We start from the raw sequence: 19,196 nt of genomic DNA, 5'->3' as shown, positions 1-19,196 counted from the left end.
GAGAAGCTAAATGACTTTTCTTGTCATCCATTTAGCCAGAGATGGAGACTGAACCTAGACTAGATCTGTTTCACCTAGAGCCCATGCTACCAATGCCTTAAATAAGAGTTAAGAAAGAGATTTCCTGACTAAGTCACAAACACTGACACTCAAACACTGGGGGGAGAGGAAGAAACATGTAATCATGGGAATTTTTTTTAAACGTGTCCTTTTTAGTGGTTGACAAATCCATTAAAATTAAAGTCAACAGAATTAACAAGTAGAATAAATGTAGTAAAGCATGCCTGACCTATAGGAAACATTTTCTGCTTTTAACGGTTAACTGAATCTAAAAGATTGTTTTTTTATGATTGCTAATACACTGAAGATAAATGTATTAAAGAAAGCACAAAGAAATGAGAATGGGAATATAACATTTTTAACAAGTATTTTTTTTTTCAAGATTTCATTTATTTGAGAGAGTGTGAGAGAGAATACTTGAGTGGTGGGAAGAGGGTGGGGAGAGGGACAGGGAGAAGCAGACTCCCCGCTAAGCAAGGAGCCAGATGTGGGACTTGATCCCAGGACCCTAAGTCATGACCTAAGACAAAGGCAGATGCTTAACCAACTGAGCCACCCAGGTGCCCCATTTAATGAGCATTTTTAAATTGCAAGTTATTTGTAATACAAATTTTAAAGTCATAATGAGTACAATCCTACTAAAGTACTAAAACTGATAATAATAAAAACACTTCATTATCTTAAATTTGGATATTATATACTTTTATATTTTCTGTGACTTTATCATGAACATTCAGCATATTTCTTAATTCTTTCTCTCTTATCCTCAACTTTTTTTTTAGCCCAGTCTTATTTCAGTACCATGATCCTTCCCTTTGAATCAATGTGATTGAAAACCACTACATAAAAAGGGAAGAAAAGGTTGTCAGAAACAGAAAATTAACACTTTAAATATCAGTGGGTTTATCTTTTTTTTTTCTTTTGAAGATTTTATTCTTAAGTAATATCTGCACCCAACATGGGACTTGAATTTACAACCTTGAGATCAAGAGTTGCATGCTTTTCCAACTGAGCCAGCCAGGTGCCCACTAACAGGTTTATCTTAAACCATGGACAAAATACTAAGTCATATAACAATCACAGAATTAGATGAAAGAATGGACTTTCCACCATGGTGGTGGTGGTGGATGAAATTATCAACTAGCCAGTACCACCACCTAGGAATTAGTATCATGAATTTTCAAGGGTATTTGGTGCCATCTACTGGAGATCAAGTAGTACAAAACAAAGATTTTGTTTTGTTTTTCTAGAAATTATTTTACACAAATGTACACAATGTCTACTTAAGATAATCTAAAAGTACAGGTTTTGAAGAAAGAAGTAAAAATCCTAAAACAAAGTATAAGTGGTGACCCCGGCACCTCGTCCCTCAAACGCATTATAAAAGCATTGATCACTAGACACAAACCCAAAAATAAAAAATGGGAATTCCAGAATGTTTGAACCTAAACTTTGTGACCAGGACTTTAAATAAGAAGTTATGCACGAATATGGGCTGTCCAACACTAGTTCACATTTTCAAGCAGGCATCAAGATAAACTAACAGAGGGCACCTGGGTGGCTCAGTGGGTTAAACCGCTGCCTTCGGCTCAGGTCATGATCTCAGGGTTCTGGGATCGAGTCCCGCATCTGGCTCCCTGCTGAGCAGAGAGCCTGCTTCCCTCTCTCTCTCTGCTTACTTGTGATCTCTCTCTGTCAAATAAATAAAATCTTTAAAAAAAAAAAAGATAAACTAACAGACTTGGGAAAGAGAAAGAAAATGCTGAAAATGGGGAAGCATAAACACAGAAGGTATTATACTTGTTGATAATCTTAACTGCATCTTTTAAAAGGCTAAGACCCAGCCTCCTTCCCTTGAGCAGCTTATGTTCCAGGACCACATAGAATACTATGTAAACGCTAATGCAATGTTATGGTAATTGTGATAGAGATGCCTCTTCAGTGAATCCCTCAGAGTGGCAGGAAGATTACTGTGGTATTAAAATCCTTAAATATCTAAAAAGTTCCAAACTTTTGGGAGTTTGGGAAAGGGAATTAAAAAAACCCTACTTGTAACTGAGCTTGAGACCTAACCACTACGACATTAAAATAAATTTTGTTTTTTATGTTTCTGAGGAACTGATTTTATTCTTTGAAGTATAAAAATGAATGAAATTTGCTATATCCATATTAATCCCCTTCTTTGTGGCTACTTTGGATGCTCTGATATCATATTATCAGATGATCTAGTATCATGATACAAGCTTTAAAAACCTTTACTGCTTTCCAAAAATTAGTTACTCCATGAATATTTGTGACTTTAAAAACAGAGCAATAGCTTAACAGTGGTAGTACATTTCACAAACCACTGTGGTAGCAGTTGAAAAAAGCAGAGGTATATATATTGGCATGGAAAGATCTCCAAGGCAGTGTTGAGTAAAGAGGCTGTAAAATGTTCCTATAGCATATTCTTTATGGAAAAAAAAAAAAGAACCCCAAACTATGTACTTCCCTCCTTCACAACTTTGTTACATATACAGGTATATAGTCAAAGGTCTGGAAGGATACACTGCAGAGGAGCAACAGGACCAAGACTGTTCAAAAGGGGTTTAGCTTTGTCTTAAAGTTTTAAAATTTTTCCAGGAAAAAAAATGTGTCCACTTATTACTTGGGTAACTAAAGGTTAACATAAAGATCAAAGGAAGTGGTTAAATGAAAAAAAGGTTACTGAACTATTTTCATGGATTGAGCAGATATTTTGGAGTGCTTTACTCTGCGCCAAGCACTATGTGGTGCTGGGGCTACAGCAGCAAACAAGACAGAAGCCCTGATACTCAGAGCTGGATGTCTGGTTTAAGAACCAGACTGTAATAAATGAATACAGTATGGCAGGCAGTGATAACTGCTACTAGGAAAAGGGAACTTTGCAGAACATATGAAGAAACTGGAAGCTTCACATATGCTAGTGGAAATGTAAAATAGTGCAGCTGCTTTTGAAAACAGTTTGACAAGTGCCTCAAAAAGTCAAACATTAATATATGAGCCAGCAATTCCACTCCTAGTTTTACACCCAAAAGAACTGAAAATATGTTCATACAAAAACCTGTGTACTAATGTTCATAGCATCACTACTTATAAAAGCCAGAAAGTGAAGTACAAATGCCTATCAACTGATGAATTGTAAAAATGTGGTAGATTCACAGAATATTAATTGACTTTAAAAAGGAATGAAGTAATGACACAATGCTACAATGGGAACAAACCTTGAAAACATGTTAAGTGAAAGAAACCAGATATAAAAGGCCAAATACTGTATGATTCAATTTATATGAAATGTACAGAAGAGGCACATCTTTATTTTAGGATTTTATTTATTTACTTGTGAGAGAGTGAGAGAGCATGAGAGGGGAGAGGGTCAGAGGGAGAAGCAGACTACTTGCTGCGCAGGGAGCCCGATGCGGGACTTGATCCTGGGACTCCAGGATCATGACCTAAGGCGATGGCAGTCGCCCAAACAACTGAGCCACCCAGGTGCCCATTTTTGGGTGCCAGAGGCACATTTTTAGAGACAAAATGTACATTAGTGGTTTCAGGGGTGGGGGGAGTGGGGGGAATGAGGGTGGCAGGGAGGGATGAAGAGTGACTGTTAATTGGGTATGGGATCTCTTTGGGGTGAAGAAAATATTTTGTAATTAGACAGTGATGATAACTGAATATACTAGGGATGCCTGGGTGGCTCAGGTCATGGTCCCCTATGTTGGGCTCCCTGCTCAGTGGCTCAGTGTGGAGCCTGCTTCTCCTCTCCCTCAGCCCCTCCTCCTGCTTGTGCTCTCTCTTAAGTAAATAAAATCTTAAAAAAAAAAAAAAAAAAAACCCAAACCCTGAATATACTAAAACCCACTGAAATGGTACCACTGTAAAAGGGTGAATTTTTTGGTGTGTGAATTTCTCCTCAATTTTTTTAAATGTTAAAGTAAGTAGAACAGGGTAAAGGGATAGAGAGGGAAGCAGGGTTGCTGTTTTGGATAAGATGGTCAGGAAAGACCTTATTTTGGGCAGAGACATAAAGCCACCCCTGCAAGTCAGGGTGGAAGTCGGGGAGCAGAAAGGAACATTCCAGGAGGAAGAGCAAATGGGAAGACTCTTAGGTACATTCACACATGTTCTCAAGGAACAGCAAGGTCAGGAGCTTGGTTAAAGGCAGCAGCAAGGGGCTGAGGCTGTGGGAAGCCAGGGTTCAGACTGTATAGGGTTGTACACTGCAGTAAGAACTGGACTTTATTTTTTAAGATTTATTTATTTATTTTAGTGAGAGACAGAGAGCAAGAGCAAGTGAGAGTGAGTGCATGGGGGTGGGGGGTGGGGTAGGCATGACAGGAGAACAGAGAATCCCAAGCAGACTCTGCAGCATGGAACCTGACACTGGGCTTGGTCTTATGACATTGAGATCATGAATTGAGTTGAAATCATGACCTGATGCACATTTTAAAAGGTTTGCCTCTGCTGCTGCAAGAGAGGCTATTGCAGCAATCCAAGCAAGAGAGATAACTTATGTTAGTCTAGGTGGTAGGTGGTCAGATTCAATCTGATTTAATCAGATTCAAATCACCATGATGTATACTTTAAATATCTTAAAGTTTTATATGTCAATTATACCTCAGTAAATCTGGGGAAAAACAACAGTTGGATGCAAAATATACTGAGGTTAGAGCCAAAAAGTTTGCTAATGAATGTGGGGTATGAGAAAGAGAGGAGGTCAAGGATGACCCTACAGATTTTGGTCTGAGCAAAGGCGTGAAAGGATTGGCCATTTACTGAGATGGGGAAGCCTCAGAGAAGGCTGGGCAGGGAAATGAGAATTGAGCCAACCTTAACATTGATGTGCCTAATAATCTAGGCACATAATTGCACAACTGCACAAGCCTACAATTCAATAAAATGGCTAGGCTGGAAGTATAAGCTGGAAGCCACATTGGAGACTCAATAAGGAAGACAATGGAGAGTCCAGGAATTAAACCCCAACGCACTCCAACATTTAGATACTTAGAAAGAGAAGATATGGTACAATTTTTGTCTGAGAAGCAGCAGCTTGCTAGAGGAAGACAAAGATGCTCCATATTTTTCTTACAGAATCAGATGATCTGATGGATAAAACTTCCTTTAAACCAGGACTTCTGGGGGTGCCTGGGTGGCTCAGTCTCTTTAGCACCCAACTCTTGATTTCTGCTCAGGTCATGATCCCAGGGTCGTGGGACTGAGCCCTGCCTCAGGCTCCACGCTCAGCACAGTCTGCTTGTCCCTCTCCCTCTGCTCCTCCCTGTGCTTATGCTCTCTCTCTTAAAGTTTAAAAAATCTTAAAAACAAAAAAACCCCCAAATGATTAAACAAAAACAGGACTTCCTTTAGGATCACAGGTGTCTTATCTCTGGCTTTTCAGACGTCTTCCTCTTCCATTTCTTGGAGTTAGCTCATGGAGAGCAAACCTATTGACCTACGAGGTATTCTCACGTTATTTTTTACCAAGCACTGTGCTTTGGGGATCTTGAGTCAAATCTCTATTAACACCACATGAAGATGACAATCCAAAAATCTGTAATGTGGTCTTGGGTATATTATTTTATCTCAGAAGTTTTAGCTTTCTTATTAAAACCACAGCTGGATCTGCCTTCCTTAAGTGTGCACAAATGTGGTCAGAAAAAGTCCTTATTGTGGATAATTTAGAGACATACAGCTCAGGTGGCAAAAACTCCAAGCAAAATAATCTAACCACCTGGGGGCAGGGACATTTGTGCAATTGGTATTACAAACTGTGCAACTGATGTAGCGTAAATCCCAGTATTTCCTGCTTTTATGGTTTGAAGAGCCTCAGCTTTCTCATCTGGGAAGTGGAGATAATAGTACCTGCTCTATCTCTTACGGATTAAATAAACCAAGGTGCTTTGTGCACACTGTATTATGCAGTGCAGCCATACTACTATTATTTTCTTTGCAGGAAATGAATTTGCCAGGACAATTTTTAAAGAACTACAACAGGTGGTCAAATTTCAGATGCAATAATGATTTATAATCCAGCAAAAAATGCTTGTAAAATCATTTACATACAAGGATAGTGATTACAGAATCCTTTTTTTTGAAGTTTTTTTTTAAAAGTAATCTCTATACCCAATGCGGGGCTCTAACTCATAACCCCGAGTCACATGCTCCACTGAATGAGCCAGCCAAGTGCCCCCAAACTTTTAAAAATAATGAAAGACTTTAAAAAAAAAAACAACAAAAAACCATTATGTGTGCCCATCAGTAAAGATTATTACAGTCCACCCTATAATGAGCTGTGACTGCTGCCCTTAATAAATAGAGGCAATATTACATGCACTGGTAAGAAACAATCCTGGGGCGCCTGGGTGGATCAGGTGGTTAAGTGCCAGACTCTTGATCTCAGTTCAGGTCTTGATCTCAGGGCTGTGAGTTCAAGCCTGCATTAGGCTCTATGCTAGATGTGAAGCCTACTTAAATAAAAGATAAAAGAAATAATTTTAGGATGTACTAGTAAATTAAAAAAGGACAGGTGCAGAATAGTGTGTAGAGTCTGCTTATATTTGAATAACAAAGATATGTACACATATACGTTTGTGTATATATGGAATATCTCTAAAAGGATGCACAATTAGCTCTTCACTATATACCCTTTGTTCTGTCTGAATTGTGTTCCATGTGTTTGTATTACTACTCAAAAATAAAGTAAAATAAAATCTAACCACAGAACCTCAAATATCAGCAAGGTATGGGTAGTGGTTGTTATCTTTGGTATAAAAGGGTTTCCCTCAACTAAGAAAAAGAAAAACTTGCCAAAAGAAGCGGCTCCAGCGGGTGCCTGGGTGGCTCAGTGGGTTAAGCCGCTGCCTTCAGCTCAGGTCATGATCTGATGGTCCTGGGATCGAGTCCCATATTGGGCTTTCTGCTCAGCAGGGAGCCTGCTTCCCTCTCTCTCTCTGCCTGCCTCTGCCTACTTGTGATCTCTGTCAAATAAATTAAAAAAAAAAAAGAAGAGGCTCCAAGACTTGGAATAAGCATTTCACACGAATGTGTATATATATATATGACCAACACATTTTTAAAATGTTCATCCTCCTTAGAAACTGAACAAATTAAAACCAAATACTAGTTTACCAGATTGGAAATTAAAAAAGTATTACACCTGACACTGGTGCACACATGAAAATTGGAAGGCTTATACTTTACTGGTGAGAGATGGTTGTTACCTTTCTAGCCATACATATATCAAAAGCCTTAAGACATGCACACACACCCCTTTATCTCAACCAGCAATGCCATATCTAAGAATGGAACCTGAGGAAATAATGCAACAAGTACAAAAAGATGTATGTAACAGGAACACTACTCACAGTTTTAATTAAAACAGCAAGTCATGGGAGGGAAGCCAATGTTTGCTCATAAAAGATTAGTTAATAAATTATGGTACAACCAAGTAGCTAAACTTAAGTTTCTAAATAACATGTAAGTATTAAAAACTGTTCACAGTACATGGGAGAAAAAAGATTAGCAAAAGAGAATAGCATATAAATTCTGATATAACGGGTAGGGACAATAAATATATACCATAGGAGGCTAGAAAGACATATACCAAAATATTGTTTCTGGGGATAGATGGAGGTGATTTTTGGCTCTTCTTTTTGCTTTTTGGTTTCTTCCAAGTTTTCATATAATAAGCATATATGCTTTTTAAAATGGGGAAAAACAATAGAGGAAATAATTGGGGCAAAAACCACAGAAGATTGAAAAAAACCCAGTTATTTGTAAGTTACTAATGAAATCTAAATCTACGTAGGGGAAAAAAACCTGTAGGGGGAAAATTTTATACAGCAATACAAGTATTTATCAAATACAAAAGGGTAGAAATATTGCTTTATTTGAGAAACTTACATCCAAATTACTTTTATGTGTTTTAAAAAGTCCTAATGTACACCAAGAAAACATATACAGATTCCACAATAAGAAGAACAAAAAAATGGGGCTGATTGCCCCAAATGATATTTCCTAAAAGAAAAAAATGCAGTATTTAACTTTCGTTCTTTTGAGTCAGGGTATGTGAACTGCATACATCATAAATAAAAATTTTCTTACTTTACAAGGAGGAAGGACTGTGATCCTGTTTTTTATGCATATTAAATATGAAATACAAAATCCACTCTTCTGAACAAGGTAAGGGAAAAAAAATCATTCTTTATCATTTCAGTTTTCATGCAATGAAATCCAAAGGTCTGTTGAATCCGCCTTTTCGATTCATGTACTGCCTATGATGAGAAGAGAAAACTCATTGTGTATTAAAAAAAAATTCCAGACTCCTCTTATAAAAAAATTATAATATAAATCATCTTTAAATTGGCAAAGTCTAGGGCAAAAGTATTCATGGTTATTTAATGCACATTAAGGATATTATATCATTTTCAAAATAACCTAAAGCCTTTCAGATTTCTTTAAAATCCAAATAGAAGTATGGAAATATACTTCCAAAATTATTTGGAAAGGTTCTACAGACTTTAAAAAAAAAAAAAAAAAGAGGTTGAAAATCCCTATCTACAGGTAACAATAAGGAAATAGAGAAGAGCTCTAAAACAGGTACCCATCATGTAAATCTGATTGCATATTGTACTAGTTCTCCTCATTAAGACCTTCTTTGAAAATAATTTTATAAAGGGTCGTTAATGATGATTCTGGTCCTCACCTTAACTCACAGCATTCTCAGATCACATTATACATATTCTAAGCTAATTGGAATACTAGTCTTTTATCATTGGTAAAGGTTGAGAGAAAGGCACTTGAAGATGTCATTCTGAATTCAGTGAAATTTCAGGTATGGATTGTTTATTTCTGTGGTATTGATAAAATATGCCTTAATATACTTAATATACTTAACAGAAAAATATATTTGTAGCTGAAATCCTTACACAATCATTCTAGGTAAATAATTCAGGAGGGATCGAATTTAAATCTGTAATTGTAATAAAATTAAAGCCTAAAGGCTTGAGAATATGCTGTTTAGAAAAAAGAACAATGTTGAGTTTTAAAAATTTTAAGCCAACAGCCTTCTCTGTAATAGTTATTAGTTCACACGTAAATTGGAAATTATTCTAACACACCAGAATATAAGCAAAGAAGATCAAAACAAGGAACTATATGGAAACTGCTACATTTCCTACAAACACATCTCATAAATAAATTCTTTCCCAAGCACCTAATTTTTATTATTAGTTCAAACATAGTAATGGGAGCTAAGCATACCTGTACTTCCTCTTCTGAGACACATTTATGGCATAGGCATTTACAGAACCATCCACCTTTTTCCCCTAGAGAAAAGCAATAAACAAATATAAAAAATGGGAAGGATATATTAAATGCCTCAAAGAGCTGGATCCTATAAACATACTCAGTCATACTCAGTCGAATGACTGTACATACAACTCTTGGTTTTAGCTCAGGTCATGATCTCAGGGTCATGAGATAGCCACGCTCAGCTGGAGGTCTACTCGGGATTCTCTCCCTCGCCCTGTGCCCCTCTCCCTACCTCCCCTCTCTAAAATAAACAAATAAATAAATAAATCTTTTAAAAACCCAGAATGCAGAAATAACAGGTGTTAATGTTAAGTGTCACTTTTATCTTAGCCTTTCTTATGTGGCATCTACCTTCTTTTTCACTAACTCCTTTATGGGTCTTTTGATCTGGCCAAGTTAACCCATCATTTGCTGTTTCTCATGTCTAAATTACCTTCTCAACCCTCATCCAAGAACCCCAACCATCTAGTTCTTATCCATCATTCAAGGGCCAATTCAAGTGGTTCAGCTGACAGAAAGCACCCTCTACCCTTCCCCAGACTGTTAACTGTGCTTCCCTCATAATACCTTCCATTTTCTACCTTGCATTTTCATGATGTATATACATGATGTTACTTTCTCTGAGACTGAAAGCTTCTTGATGGAGGGATATGGATATCAGTTACCTTTGCATTCTCACACCCTAGGCCCCTGAACTTGCAGGTGCTCAGAAAATGACTATTAAATATATGAACACCACCGATCAATGCCATCTCTTTCATACACATGTGACCTCCACTTCCCTCCCTCCCTCCCCCACCATTACTCATGGGAGTATACCCTATCTGCATAGCACACCTACTAGGTATCTCTGTTAGGATAAAAAAAGGATTCTTATCCACTGCCCTAAAGGTATGCACAGGTCAGGTATATATTTGAGGTGGAGCTAAAGTAAATGCATTTGGGGGCACCTGGCTGGCTCAGTTGATCAAGTGTCTGACTCTTGATTTTGGCTCAGGTCATGATCTGGGGGTTGTGGGATTGAGCCCTGTGTCGGGCTTCGCACTCAGTGGAGGTTCTGCTGGAGATTCTCTCTCTCTCTTTGCCCCTTTTCCTGCTCGCACTCTCTCCAAAACTGAATAAATAAATCTTAAAAAAATAATAAATACATGTATTTGGTCTTACTTTTCTATTCCTGTTTTCACTACATTGTTGGGAGGGTGCGGAGAGTACAATACTGGGTAAATTACTTGAGGTGTATAATTTTACCCTCCCAAAAATATAAAGCAGGCATGATTTTGAAAGACTGGCTTAGAAAAAAAGTAATGATTCTAACTATTTTATTAAGTTCAATTCCTAAAGGATTACTGGTTTTTGAAAACTATTTGAAGAGTTGTATATTATTAGCCTGTTTTGATTTACATGCTAAAATAGAAAATTACCCATTAACAAACAATCAAATTCTGAAACATTCTAGAATGTGAAAATTTAAGGGAAAATAAGTGACCACACTGGCACATGAAAAAGTAGCATAGACCTATGATGAAATATCACAAGATACACATTACTAAAAGGCAAATGAACAGAGAAGCTTTACAAGTGATGGCCATGAAACTAACTGCATATAAACTAGATTAATATCCTTGTTGATGTCCTTAAGAAAACAAATGACATCATTTCTTCTCATGGTACTCCTTTATTTTTATGGGATGCATGAATTCTCACCTATTTTTTTCTTTTATTAAAGATTATTTATTTATTTATTTGACAGACAGAGATAGGCAGAGAGGCAGGCAGAGAGAGGAAGGGAAGCAGGCTCCCTGCTGAGCAGAGCGCCCGATGTGGGGCTTGATCCCAGAACCCTGGGATCATGACCTGATCATGACCCACTGAGCCACCCAGGCGCCCTATTTTTTTCTTTTATAAATAAACACCTTCAGCACAGACTACAGTTAAAAGTATGGCTCCAGGGTCATGATCCCAGGATCCTGGGACTGAGCCCCATGTGGGGCTCCCTGCTCAGCTGAGAGCCTGCTTCTCCCTCTGCTCCTCCCCACTGCTCATACTCTCTCTCAAATAAATAAATAAAATCTTAAAAAAAAAAAGTATGGTTCCATTTTTACATCTGATTCTCAGAATTTCAAACTTAACATCAAACAATAGAAACCCGCTGCTCCAGCCCCAGCCGCCCAAAAATAATTCTGATAGATTCCCCTCCCTATTCTTCTAACAACAGCAAAATTACAGTTGCTTTACTTCGGAGATATTTTTGTTCACTCAGTGTACACATTAATAAACTATTTCACTTATAAAATACTCTTTGGCAAAACAAATAAGGATTTGGTGTACTCAAGGGAAAAAAAGCCAGATACATAAACTGCATTAAATTCCAAAATGTAGAATAACCATTTGTGAGAACAAGAGCTCCTCATTTTCTTACCTCAAAACAGTCATGCCTCATTATTCCTCTTAGGTTATACACTGTCATTTTAAAAACATGTGAGCTCTAGGGGCGCTTGGGTGACTCAGTAGGTTAAGCCTCTGCCTTTGGCTCAGGTCATGGTCCCAGGGTTCTGGGATCAAGCCCCGCCTCAGGCTCTCTGCTCGACAGGGAGCCTGCTTCCCCTTCTCTCTGCCTACCTCTCTGCCTACTTGCGATCTCTGTCAAATAAATAAATAAAATCTTTAAAAAAAATAAAAATAAAAATAAAAACATGTGAGCTCTACACAATCACAACCATTAGTAAGAAACTTTTACAGATTCTGAGATTACCCCACTCCATTCACAAGATTTGGATTATTTTTGACATTTTTTCTTAAGAACCTATTTCCATTTACAAAACTAAATGGACTTAAAATTCTAGAGAATGTTTTTAAACTATATTCTCAAAGAAAATATATATTCCTTCCACACATACTCTCTATTCTTACTAGCTCCTTCTCTCTTCTCTCCTCTTTCCACATCCTCTATCTCCCCTCCTCCCCATTTCTCTTTCTTTCCCATCTCCCTATCTCTTTCTACTCTTTACCCCACCCCCCGCAACATATAATCCCTTCTCTTCATCATCTTCTTCAAAAACCCTCCCTCTTTTTCCTCCCCCAGTTCCTTATGCTCTTCAGTATTATGATCAAGGCTAGGAAACATTCACTTTCCAATCTCCCCTCTTCTGAGCTTTGAGATATATATATACAGCTACCCAATGTCATCTTCCTCTGTAGCTGAATTTCATTCTTGTTTAACAGGATTTTTCTGTCCTAGAACCCTTTCTTGGTTAACCCCATTTCCTAGTCTTTCAGCCTGTCACTTTGGAGTCCTCAATGACTACTCACTCCTACCACCACCATCAACTCTGGCTCCTGAGTAGACTCAATATTCTGGCCTCAGTTCAGGCCTTCATCATCTTTCATTTGCATGACCCAGCAGTTCTCCTTGCCTCCAACCTAATCTGTCTCCTATCTGTCCTCCACGTTGTCCTGGCTCAACTTTTTTTTTTTTTTTTTTTAAAAGATTTTATTTATTTATTTGACAGAGAGAGATCACAAGTAGGCAGAGAGGCAGGCAGAGAGAGGGGGGGAAGCAGGCTCCCTGCCGAGCAGAGAGCCCGACTCGGGGCTCAATCCCAGGACCCTGAGATCGTGACCTGAGCTGAAGGCAGAGGCTTAACCCACTGAACCACCCAGGTCTCCCCTGGCTCATCTTTCTTTTTTCTTTTTTTTTTAATTTACTTGACAGAGATCACAAGCAGGCAGAGAGAGACAGGCAGAGAGAGAGAGAGAGGAGGAAGCAGGGTCCCTGCGGAGCAGAGAGTCCAATGTGGGGCTCAATCCCAGGACCCTGAGATTGTGACCTGAGCTGAAGGCAGAGGCTTAACCCACTGAGCCACCCAGGTGCCCCCGGCTCATCTTTCTAAATGCACATATCATTGCTTCTTCTCCTCAGCACCTAAAGAATCAACTCTAAGTTCCTTAGCATGGCTAAGAGTATCAAAAGCTTCCACAATTTGCTCCCTATCCCACTTTCTAACCTCATTCCTAGCCCATCAGAACCTCTTACTAGTCACTGAATTTGAAATTCCCACAACACACTATGCTCCTTCATGCCTACATACATTCTCATGAGCTCTTCCCTCTATTCAAATGATCTTCCTCCTCTTCATCTGATCACCCTGAAGATCAAACTTAAACATCAGGCAAACACTCCCCAAATTCTAATGGCAGCTTAGTGCTTCCTTCTCTGTGCTCTCAATGCCCTTCACACAGATACTTCACATCTTCTAAAGGAAAAAACTTGTGTGAATGGAAGAAATTATGAGCAACAGTAAAATAATATGGAAATTTGTGACAGTATGAACAGATTAATTCAAATCAGAATGTTTAACTGGCTACATGTTTTACTTACTTTTGTGGAGTCAAAAGAGGCAAATCCCATTAATTTCATCATTTCTATTTCTTCCTCTGTTTTGCCCTCTAAGTCCTCCTCTGCAAAAAAATAACACACAAAAATTTTTTTTTAAAATTTCTATCACTTTATTATAGACATCCCACCTTTCCAAAGTTTGTGGTATACCACTTTGCTTTTAGAAAAGACCTACATTAGGGGCACCTGGGTGGCTTAGTCAGTTAAGCATCCAGTTCGTGGTTTTGGCTCAGGTCATGATCTTGCAGTTGTAGGATCGAGCACCATATTGGGCTCTGCGTTCAGGGTGGAGTCTGCTTCAGATTCTTTCTCCCTTTCCCTTCCCTGCTTGTGCTTGCTCACACACACACTCTCTCTAAAATAAATACTTTAAAAGAAAAAAAAAAAGACCTGTGTTAGTACTTTTTTTGCTAACCAAAAGAAATGTGAAGAGGATTTTTATTTTTAAGAAAAAAGTATTACTGTACTAATGTAGGTCTTTTTTTTTTTCTTTAAAGATTTTATTTATTGATTTGACGCAGAGAGACACAGCAAGACAGGGAACACAAGCAGGGGGAGCGGGAAAGGGAGAAGCAGGGAGCCAGATGCAGGGCTCGATCCCAGAACCCGGGGATCATGACCTGAACCCAAGGCAGCCGCTTAACAACTGAGCCACCCAGGTGCCCCCTAATGTAGGTCTTTTGTAAAAGCAAAGTGGTGTACCACAAACTTTCAGAAAGCATGACTCTTTGCTTTATGCCATTTCGGCTTAGGAAAGGTTTCATAGGAAGGCTCAACTTCTGTACCCAGGGGCAGGGGCCATGGGACATGACCTGTATAAAAAGGGAGGTGGCAACAGATTAACAGTTATTTCAGGTGCCTGGGTGGCTCAGTTGGTTGAGTCTGCCTTCAGCTCAGGTCATGGTCTCAGGGTCCTGGCAGGGTTCCCTGCTAGGCGGGGAGTCTGCTTCTGCCTCTCCCCTGTCTCTCCTCTCTGCTCATATTCTTGCTTGCCCTCTCTCTCTCAAAAATTACATAATATCTTAAAAAAAAAAGTTATTACATCTCAGCAGTAGAGAATACACAAATAATTAGCTAAAGACTTGGAAATTGGAAAAAATTCCTCCTCAGTTTGGACACAATGTAACTTAAGATGCACGGAGGGAATATGCTCTCCATCCTCCATCAGAAGGGAATGCTTAAAAAAGGATATGGTTGGGGCGCCTGGGTGGCTCAGTGGGTTAAGGCCTCTGCCTTCGGCTCAGGTCACGGTCCTAGGATCCTGGGATCGAGCCCTGCAACAGGCTCTCTGCTCAACAGGGAGCCTGCTTCCTCCTCTCTCTCTCTGCCTGCCCCTCTGCCTTCTTGTGATCTTTGTCTGTCAAATAAATAAATAAAATCTTTCAAAAAAAAAAAAAAAAGGACATGCTTGGAGCCTTTGGGCAGGACCACTTTTAATGTCAGATACAACACTAGTTTTAAAGGTACTTCCAAAATAGAATATTCTCATTTTTAACTGTCCTTCTTATATCAAGAGCACCACAGATAACCAGCAACTCACTAAGGTACAATAATAACAAAATCTCAACACCAATGAACACCATAAAAAAACTAATACTTAAATGTCCCCAAATTATACTTTTATAATTTTATCATGACTAAAGTTCTATGAACACAGCTGTGTTTTTCCTACAGTTATTTATCTAATAACATTACCAGTAATCTGGCGTTCTTTGCTCTTTGTTTCTTTTGTTTCTTTCTTTTCCTCATCTCTTCTTTCTTTCAGTCGAGAAGGGGAAGGAGATGTGGATCTATGTCGTCTTGGGGATCTAATATTCAATAAGTAAAGATATCAGAAGCAGAGATATAACTGATGACTTGTGTTGATTGGCAAAGATGTACATGAGCTCCTAAAAGGTAAAGGCTGAACAAAAGCCAGGTTCCAGAGAACGAGGAGTCCATTCCCCATAGCAGAACAAGGAAGAAGGTTCTGCCTAGGCCCTCTCTGTTAACAAAAAGCCAAAAATGTAATTTATTGCTTTAATCATCAGTCTCAGTACAGCTAGGGTTGAAAAAATTTTCTGTAAGGCAGAAAAATAAGTCTCTAACAATTACAAATACACAAGAAGTTGACTTAAACAGCAATTGATACTTAAGAATCAAGAGTCAATTTCTCAGTTCTTTCAAGATCTCACATTCTTGTTTATATATTTGAGTAAACCCTCATCACCAAAAAGTTAGTAAAAACAAAACAGGGACACCTGGCTGGCTCAGTCCATGGAACATGCGACTCCTGATCCCAGGACTGCAAGTTGGAGCCCATTCTGGGTATAGAGATTACTTATAAAAATGAAATCTTGGGGCGTCTGGGTGGCTCAGTGGGTTAAGCCTCTGCCTTCGGCTCAGGTCGTGGTCTCAGGGTCCTGGGATCGAGCCCCACGTCGGGCTCTCTGCTTGGCAAGGAGCCTGCTTCCCTTCCTCTCTCTCTGCCTGCCTCTCTGCCTGCTTGTGATCTCTGTCTCTCTAATAAAAATAAATTAAAAAAAAAAAATGAAATCTTAAACAAACAAAAAAACCCTAAAACCAAAAAACCCCCAAATACAAAACCTTTACTTCCTACTCCTGCCAAACACCACACTAGTGTTTTTCATGTATTATTTCTCATTTCCTCCTCAAGGCAACTCTATGGCACAGTGTGATTAACCCCGTTTTACCAATGTTAATGTTCAGTTTAAAATGTGGGCTTAAGTTTCCCTTATTTCATGAAACTGTAAATTCCTTCTAAGTGATAAAAACAAAACTAAGGGCACCGACTAGTTTCTTTGGGGCTGGTACAACTTCTGGGTTTTTTCTGCACTCACCTAGAGCGTCTTCTGTGTGGGGATCGAGAGCGGCTCCTTCGCCGATCTCTCTCCCGGGACCGGGACCTTTCTCGGCGCCTGCGTTCTCGCTCACGTGAGGTGGACCGGGACCGCCTGCGCTCTAATACAAACACACAAAATCTTTTTGCAGAGGCAAAATATTACTTCAAATTTCTAGAGCTGCGCCGTCCGAAGGAAATATAATGCCAGCCATTTCTAGTAGTCATATTAAAAAAATTAAGACACAGGTAGAATTAATTTTAATATTGTTATGTGACCCAATATATCCCAACTATTACCACTTCGCCATGTACGCGATATAAAAATTACTGAAATGATTACTTTGTTGTTGTTGTTTAATAAGAAATCTGGAGTGTATTCTATACTTAAACAGCAGTTCCTAATTCAGACTGAGCACATTTTAAGTGCTCAATAGCCGTATGTGGATCGTGGCCTCATTCAAATTTTTAGTCTTGACTAGTTGAAGGTGATAAAAACCAACCAGAGGAGGAAGAACGGAGGGTCTAAGTGAGATTTCCTGATCGAAGTCCTGTTCTTTACATCCCACTGCCTCATTTATGGGGGTGGGTGCCAGAAGATATCACGAGATGCGCTCCCTGGACGCAAAATTCTAAATATCGCTTTTCCTATTACATAAACTGGGAAGGAAACTAACAATGAGCATTCAAGAACTAGCCATTACCACATGCTGAGTGTTATGGAATGTGACAATAATTCTCACGTCAGTTTTTAAAGATAGGTAGTACTACCCCAATGTCTAATTACGGTAATTCGGCCTCAGAAGGGCCGGATGACTTGCACAAAGCCACCCAGAAATTAAGTGAGGGAACCGTGGTCTGATTCTAAATCCTTCAGTCACAAGTATAAACAAGTTATTGTATGAGTCTGACAGAGAGTCCGCGAAACTAACTCAGAGAAGGGAAAATTGCCTTCACACCTGAGGGCTGAAAAGTACAGGGCTCAAGTCTTCGTACCCCCCCCCCAACCCCCCACTTCTCCTCCTCAGGAGAGTAAGGCCCCTTTCTCCGCTGCGCTCGTACTTGGGGTGAGAAAAGGGAGGGGGGCCACGCCTCCGACCAAGCCCCAGACCAGCCAAACTCCTTCGGGACTCACCCCTCCGTGGGGAACGGCTGCGACTGCGACCCATTCGTAATCTTCCTCCGCCTCACCCTGCCCCGGAAGCGACTGCGCAACAACTTCCGGGAAGATCGGGTACTGAGCTTTCACCGCCGACTGGAAAACGTAGACACGACTCTGGAGGGTTCCGGTTGTAAAGAAGGGGGACTGCGCTGAGCCTGCCTAGAATCGTGCAGCCTGCGGGGCTGCCACGACTTCTGAGCGTGGACATTGTCACCTGAGACTCTCTAACAAGCTCCATACAAGCTCCATAGCCCAGTTTTTGAGTCCTGCTTGCAGATGCTGCTTGCCACCAGAAACTAAAACCAGATACCAGAAGCCATGGACTCCAAACAAGACCCCATGACACAGTTTTCCACCGGTTTGGTTCAGTTCAGCCGCCGTGCTAACCCTCCACATAGCCTCCGGCTCACTGACATCTAATTGTATTAACAGAGAACCCAGCTATCAGTGCCATGATAGATCTGACTGCATCCATTTAAGGGAAGAAAAGAATTGGGGCATTCATTCTGAGACGTCTCCTCTCCACACCCCCCACCCCAAAAGCCCCAAGGTCCACTTGCTTACCAGCCCCTTAATTACCTTAACCCCATAAAACCCTGACCATGAGACCTAATAGGAAAAATGTGCCTATAGAGCATGAGCTCCCCTTCTCTATTCTCTAGCTACTGAATAAATGACCTGCTTGCCCTCAAATACTGTTTCGTTATTTGGCAAACGGTATTGAGTAGGAAAAACAAAGAACAAAACCTTCCACTTTGGTAACAAGATTCTGGTGAGAACAGAGTTATCATCTCTGCTCCTCTAGCCTCGCTTTCCCAGTGGCTTCCCATCTTTGCTTCCATGATGGGCTTTAAAATGTGCCTCTGAAGGACATTTGGGTGGCTCAGTCGGTTAAGTGTCTGTCTTCCAGTCAGGTCGTGATCCCAGCGTCAAGGGATCAAGTCCCACCTCAGGCTTGTTGCTCAGCAGGGAGCCTGCTTCAGCCTCTGCCTGCTGTTCTCCTTGCTTGTGCTCATTTTCTTGTTCTCTGACAAATAAAATCTTAAAAAAAAATAAAATGTGCTACTTCATATTATATAAAGGCCTGGTAAAAGCTGTATATCCTCCCACTTGATACAGTTCTCATTTTCCCATTTTTCTTTCTAGTTCTTGCCCACCACACGCATAAAATATTTTATACCAAACAAATTCTAGACCTACCATACACAAAGTTTATGTCCAAACAGGGGAGCGCTAGGGTGGGTCAGGAGGCAGAAGGAGCAAGGGGAAAACATGGGTGAGAGCCTTTATTGTGGTTTTTGCAGGCAGGAATAGCAGAGGCAGGGTAAGCCTAAGAGGTTTTGTTTGTTAGAGAGGGAGAGGGAGGGGTGGGGTAGAGGAAGAGGGGGAGAGAGAATCTCAAGCAGGCT

The 19,196-nt window shown here is 39.9% G+C and overlaps 1 protein-coding gene across 2 annotated transcripts; it reads right to left on the bottom strand.

Annotated features, from left to right (window-relative positions):
- Window positions 1-7,419: 7,419 nt before the first annotated feature.
- Window positions 7,420-17,848, bottom strand: SNRNP27 (small nuclear ribonucleoprotein U4/U6.U5 subunit 27). 2 transcript variants are annotated; one of them, XR_013967490.1, is made up of 7 exons: window positions 17,761-17,830; window positions 16,627-16,747; window positions 15,482-15,594; window positions 13,769-13,848; window positions 9,340-9,404; window positions 8,182-8,351; window positions 7,420-8,094 (listed from the first exon to the last, which is right to left on the bottom strand). XR_013967490.1 is itself a non-coding variant. In XM_080814840.1 (6 exons), exons 1-6 carry the CDS (start codon window positions 17,792-17,794, stop codon window positions 8,297-8,299), a joined length of 468 nt encoding a protein of 155 aa, XP_080670966.1. In that variant the 5' UTR covers window positions 17,795-17,848; the 3' UTR covers window positions 7,420-8,296. The 2 variants fall into 2 exon arrangements, 1 of the variants encoding a protein (XP_080670966.1); XM_080814840.1 differs by having other exon boundaries at window positions 7,420-8,351; window positions 17,761-17,848.
- Between the last annotated feature and the right edge of the window lie 1,348 nt (window positions 17,849-19,196).

This window comes from Martes martes (genome assembly GCF_963455335.1).
Source record: "Martes martes genome assembly, chromosome: 9".
In the NCBI taxonomy this organism is placed as follows: Eukaryota; Metazoa; Chordata; class Mammalia; order Carnivora; family Mustelidae; genus Martes; species Martes martes.
The sequence above is the reverse complement of the archived record's forward strand: the minus strand, read 5'-3'. Positions and strand labels throughout refer to the sequence as shown.

What these genes read in the sequence shown, in the direction of transcription:
- SNRNP27 (XM_080814840.1), bottom strand. Translation starts at nt 17,794, where the DNA reads ATGGGTCGCAGTCGCAGCCGTTCCCCACGGAGGG. An exon ending in CAAAGAACGCCAGATTACTG is followed by an intron (nt 13,849 to 15,481) that starts GTAATGTTATTA and finishes ATTTTTTTGCAG; the next exon opens with AGGAGGACTTAGAGGGCAAA. An exon ending in CCTCTTTTGACTCCACAAAA is followed by an intron (nt 9,405 to 13,768) that starts GTAAGTAAAACA and finishes GCTTTTCTCTAG; the next exon opens with GGGAAAAAGGTGGATGGTTC.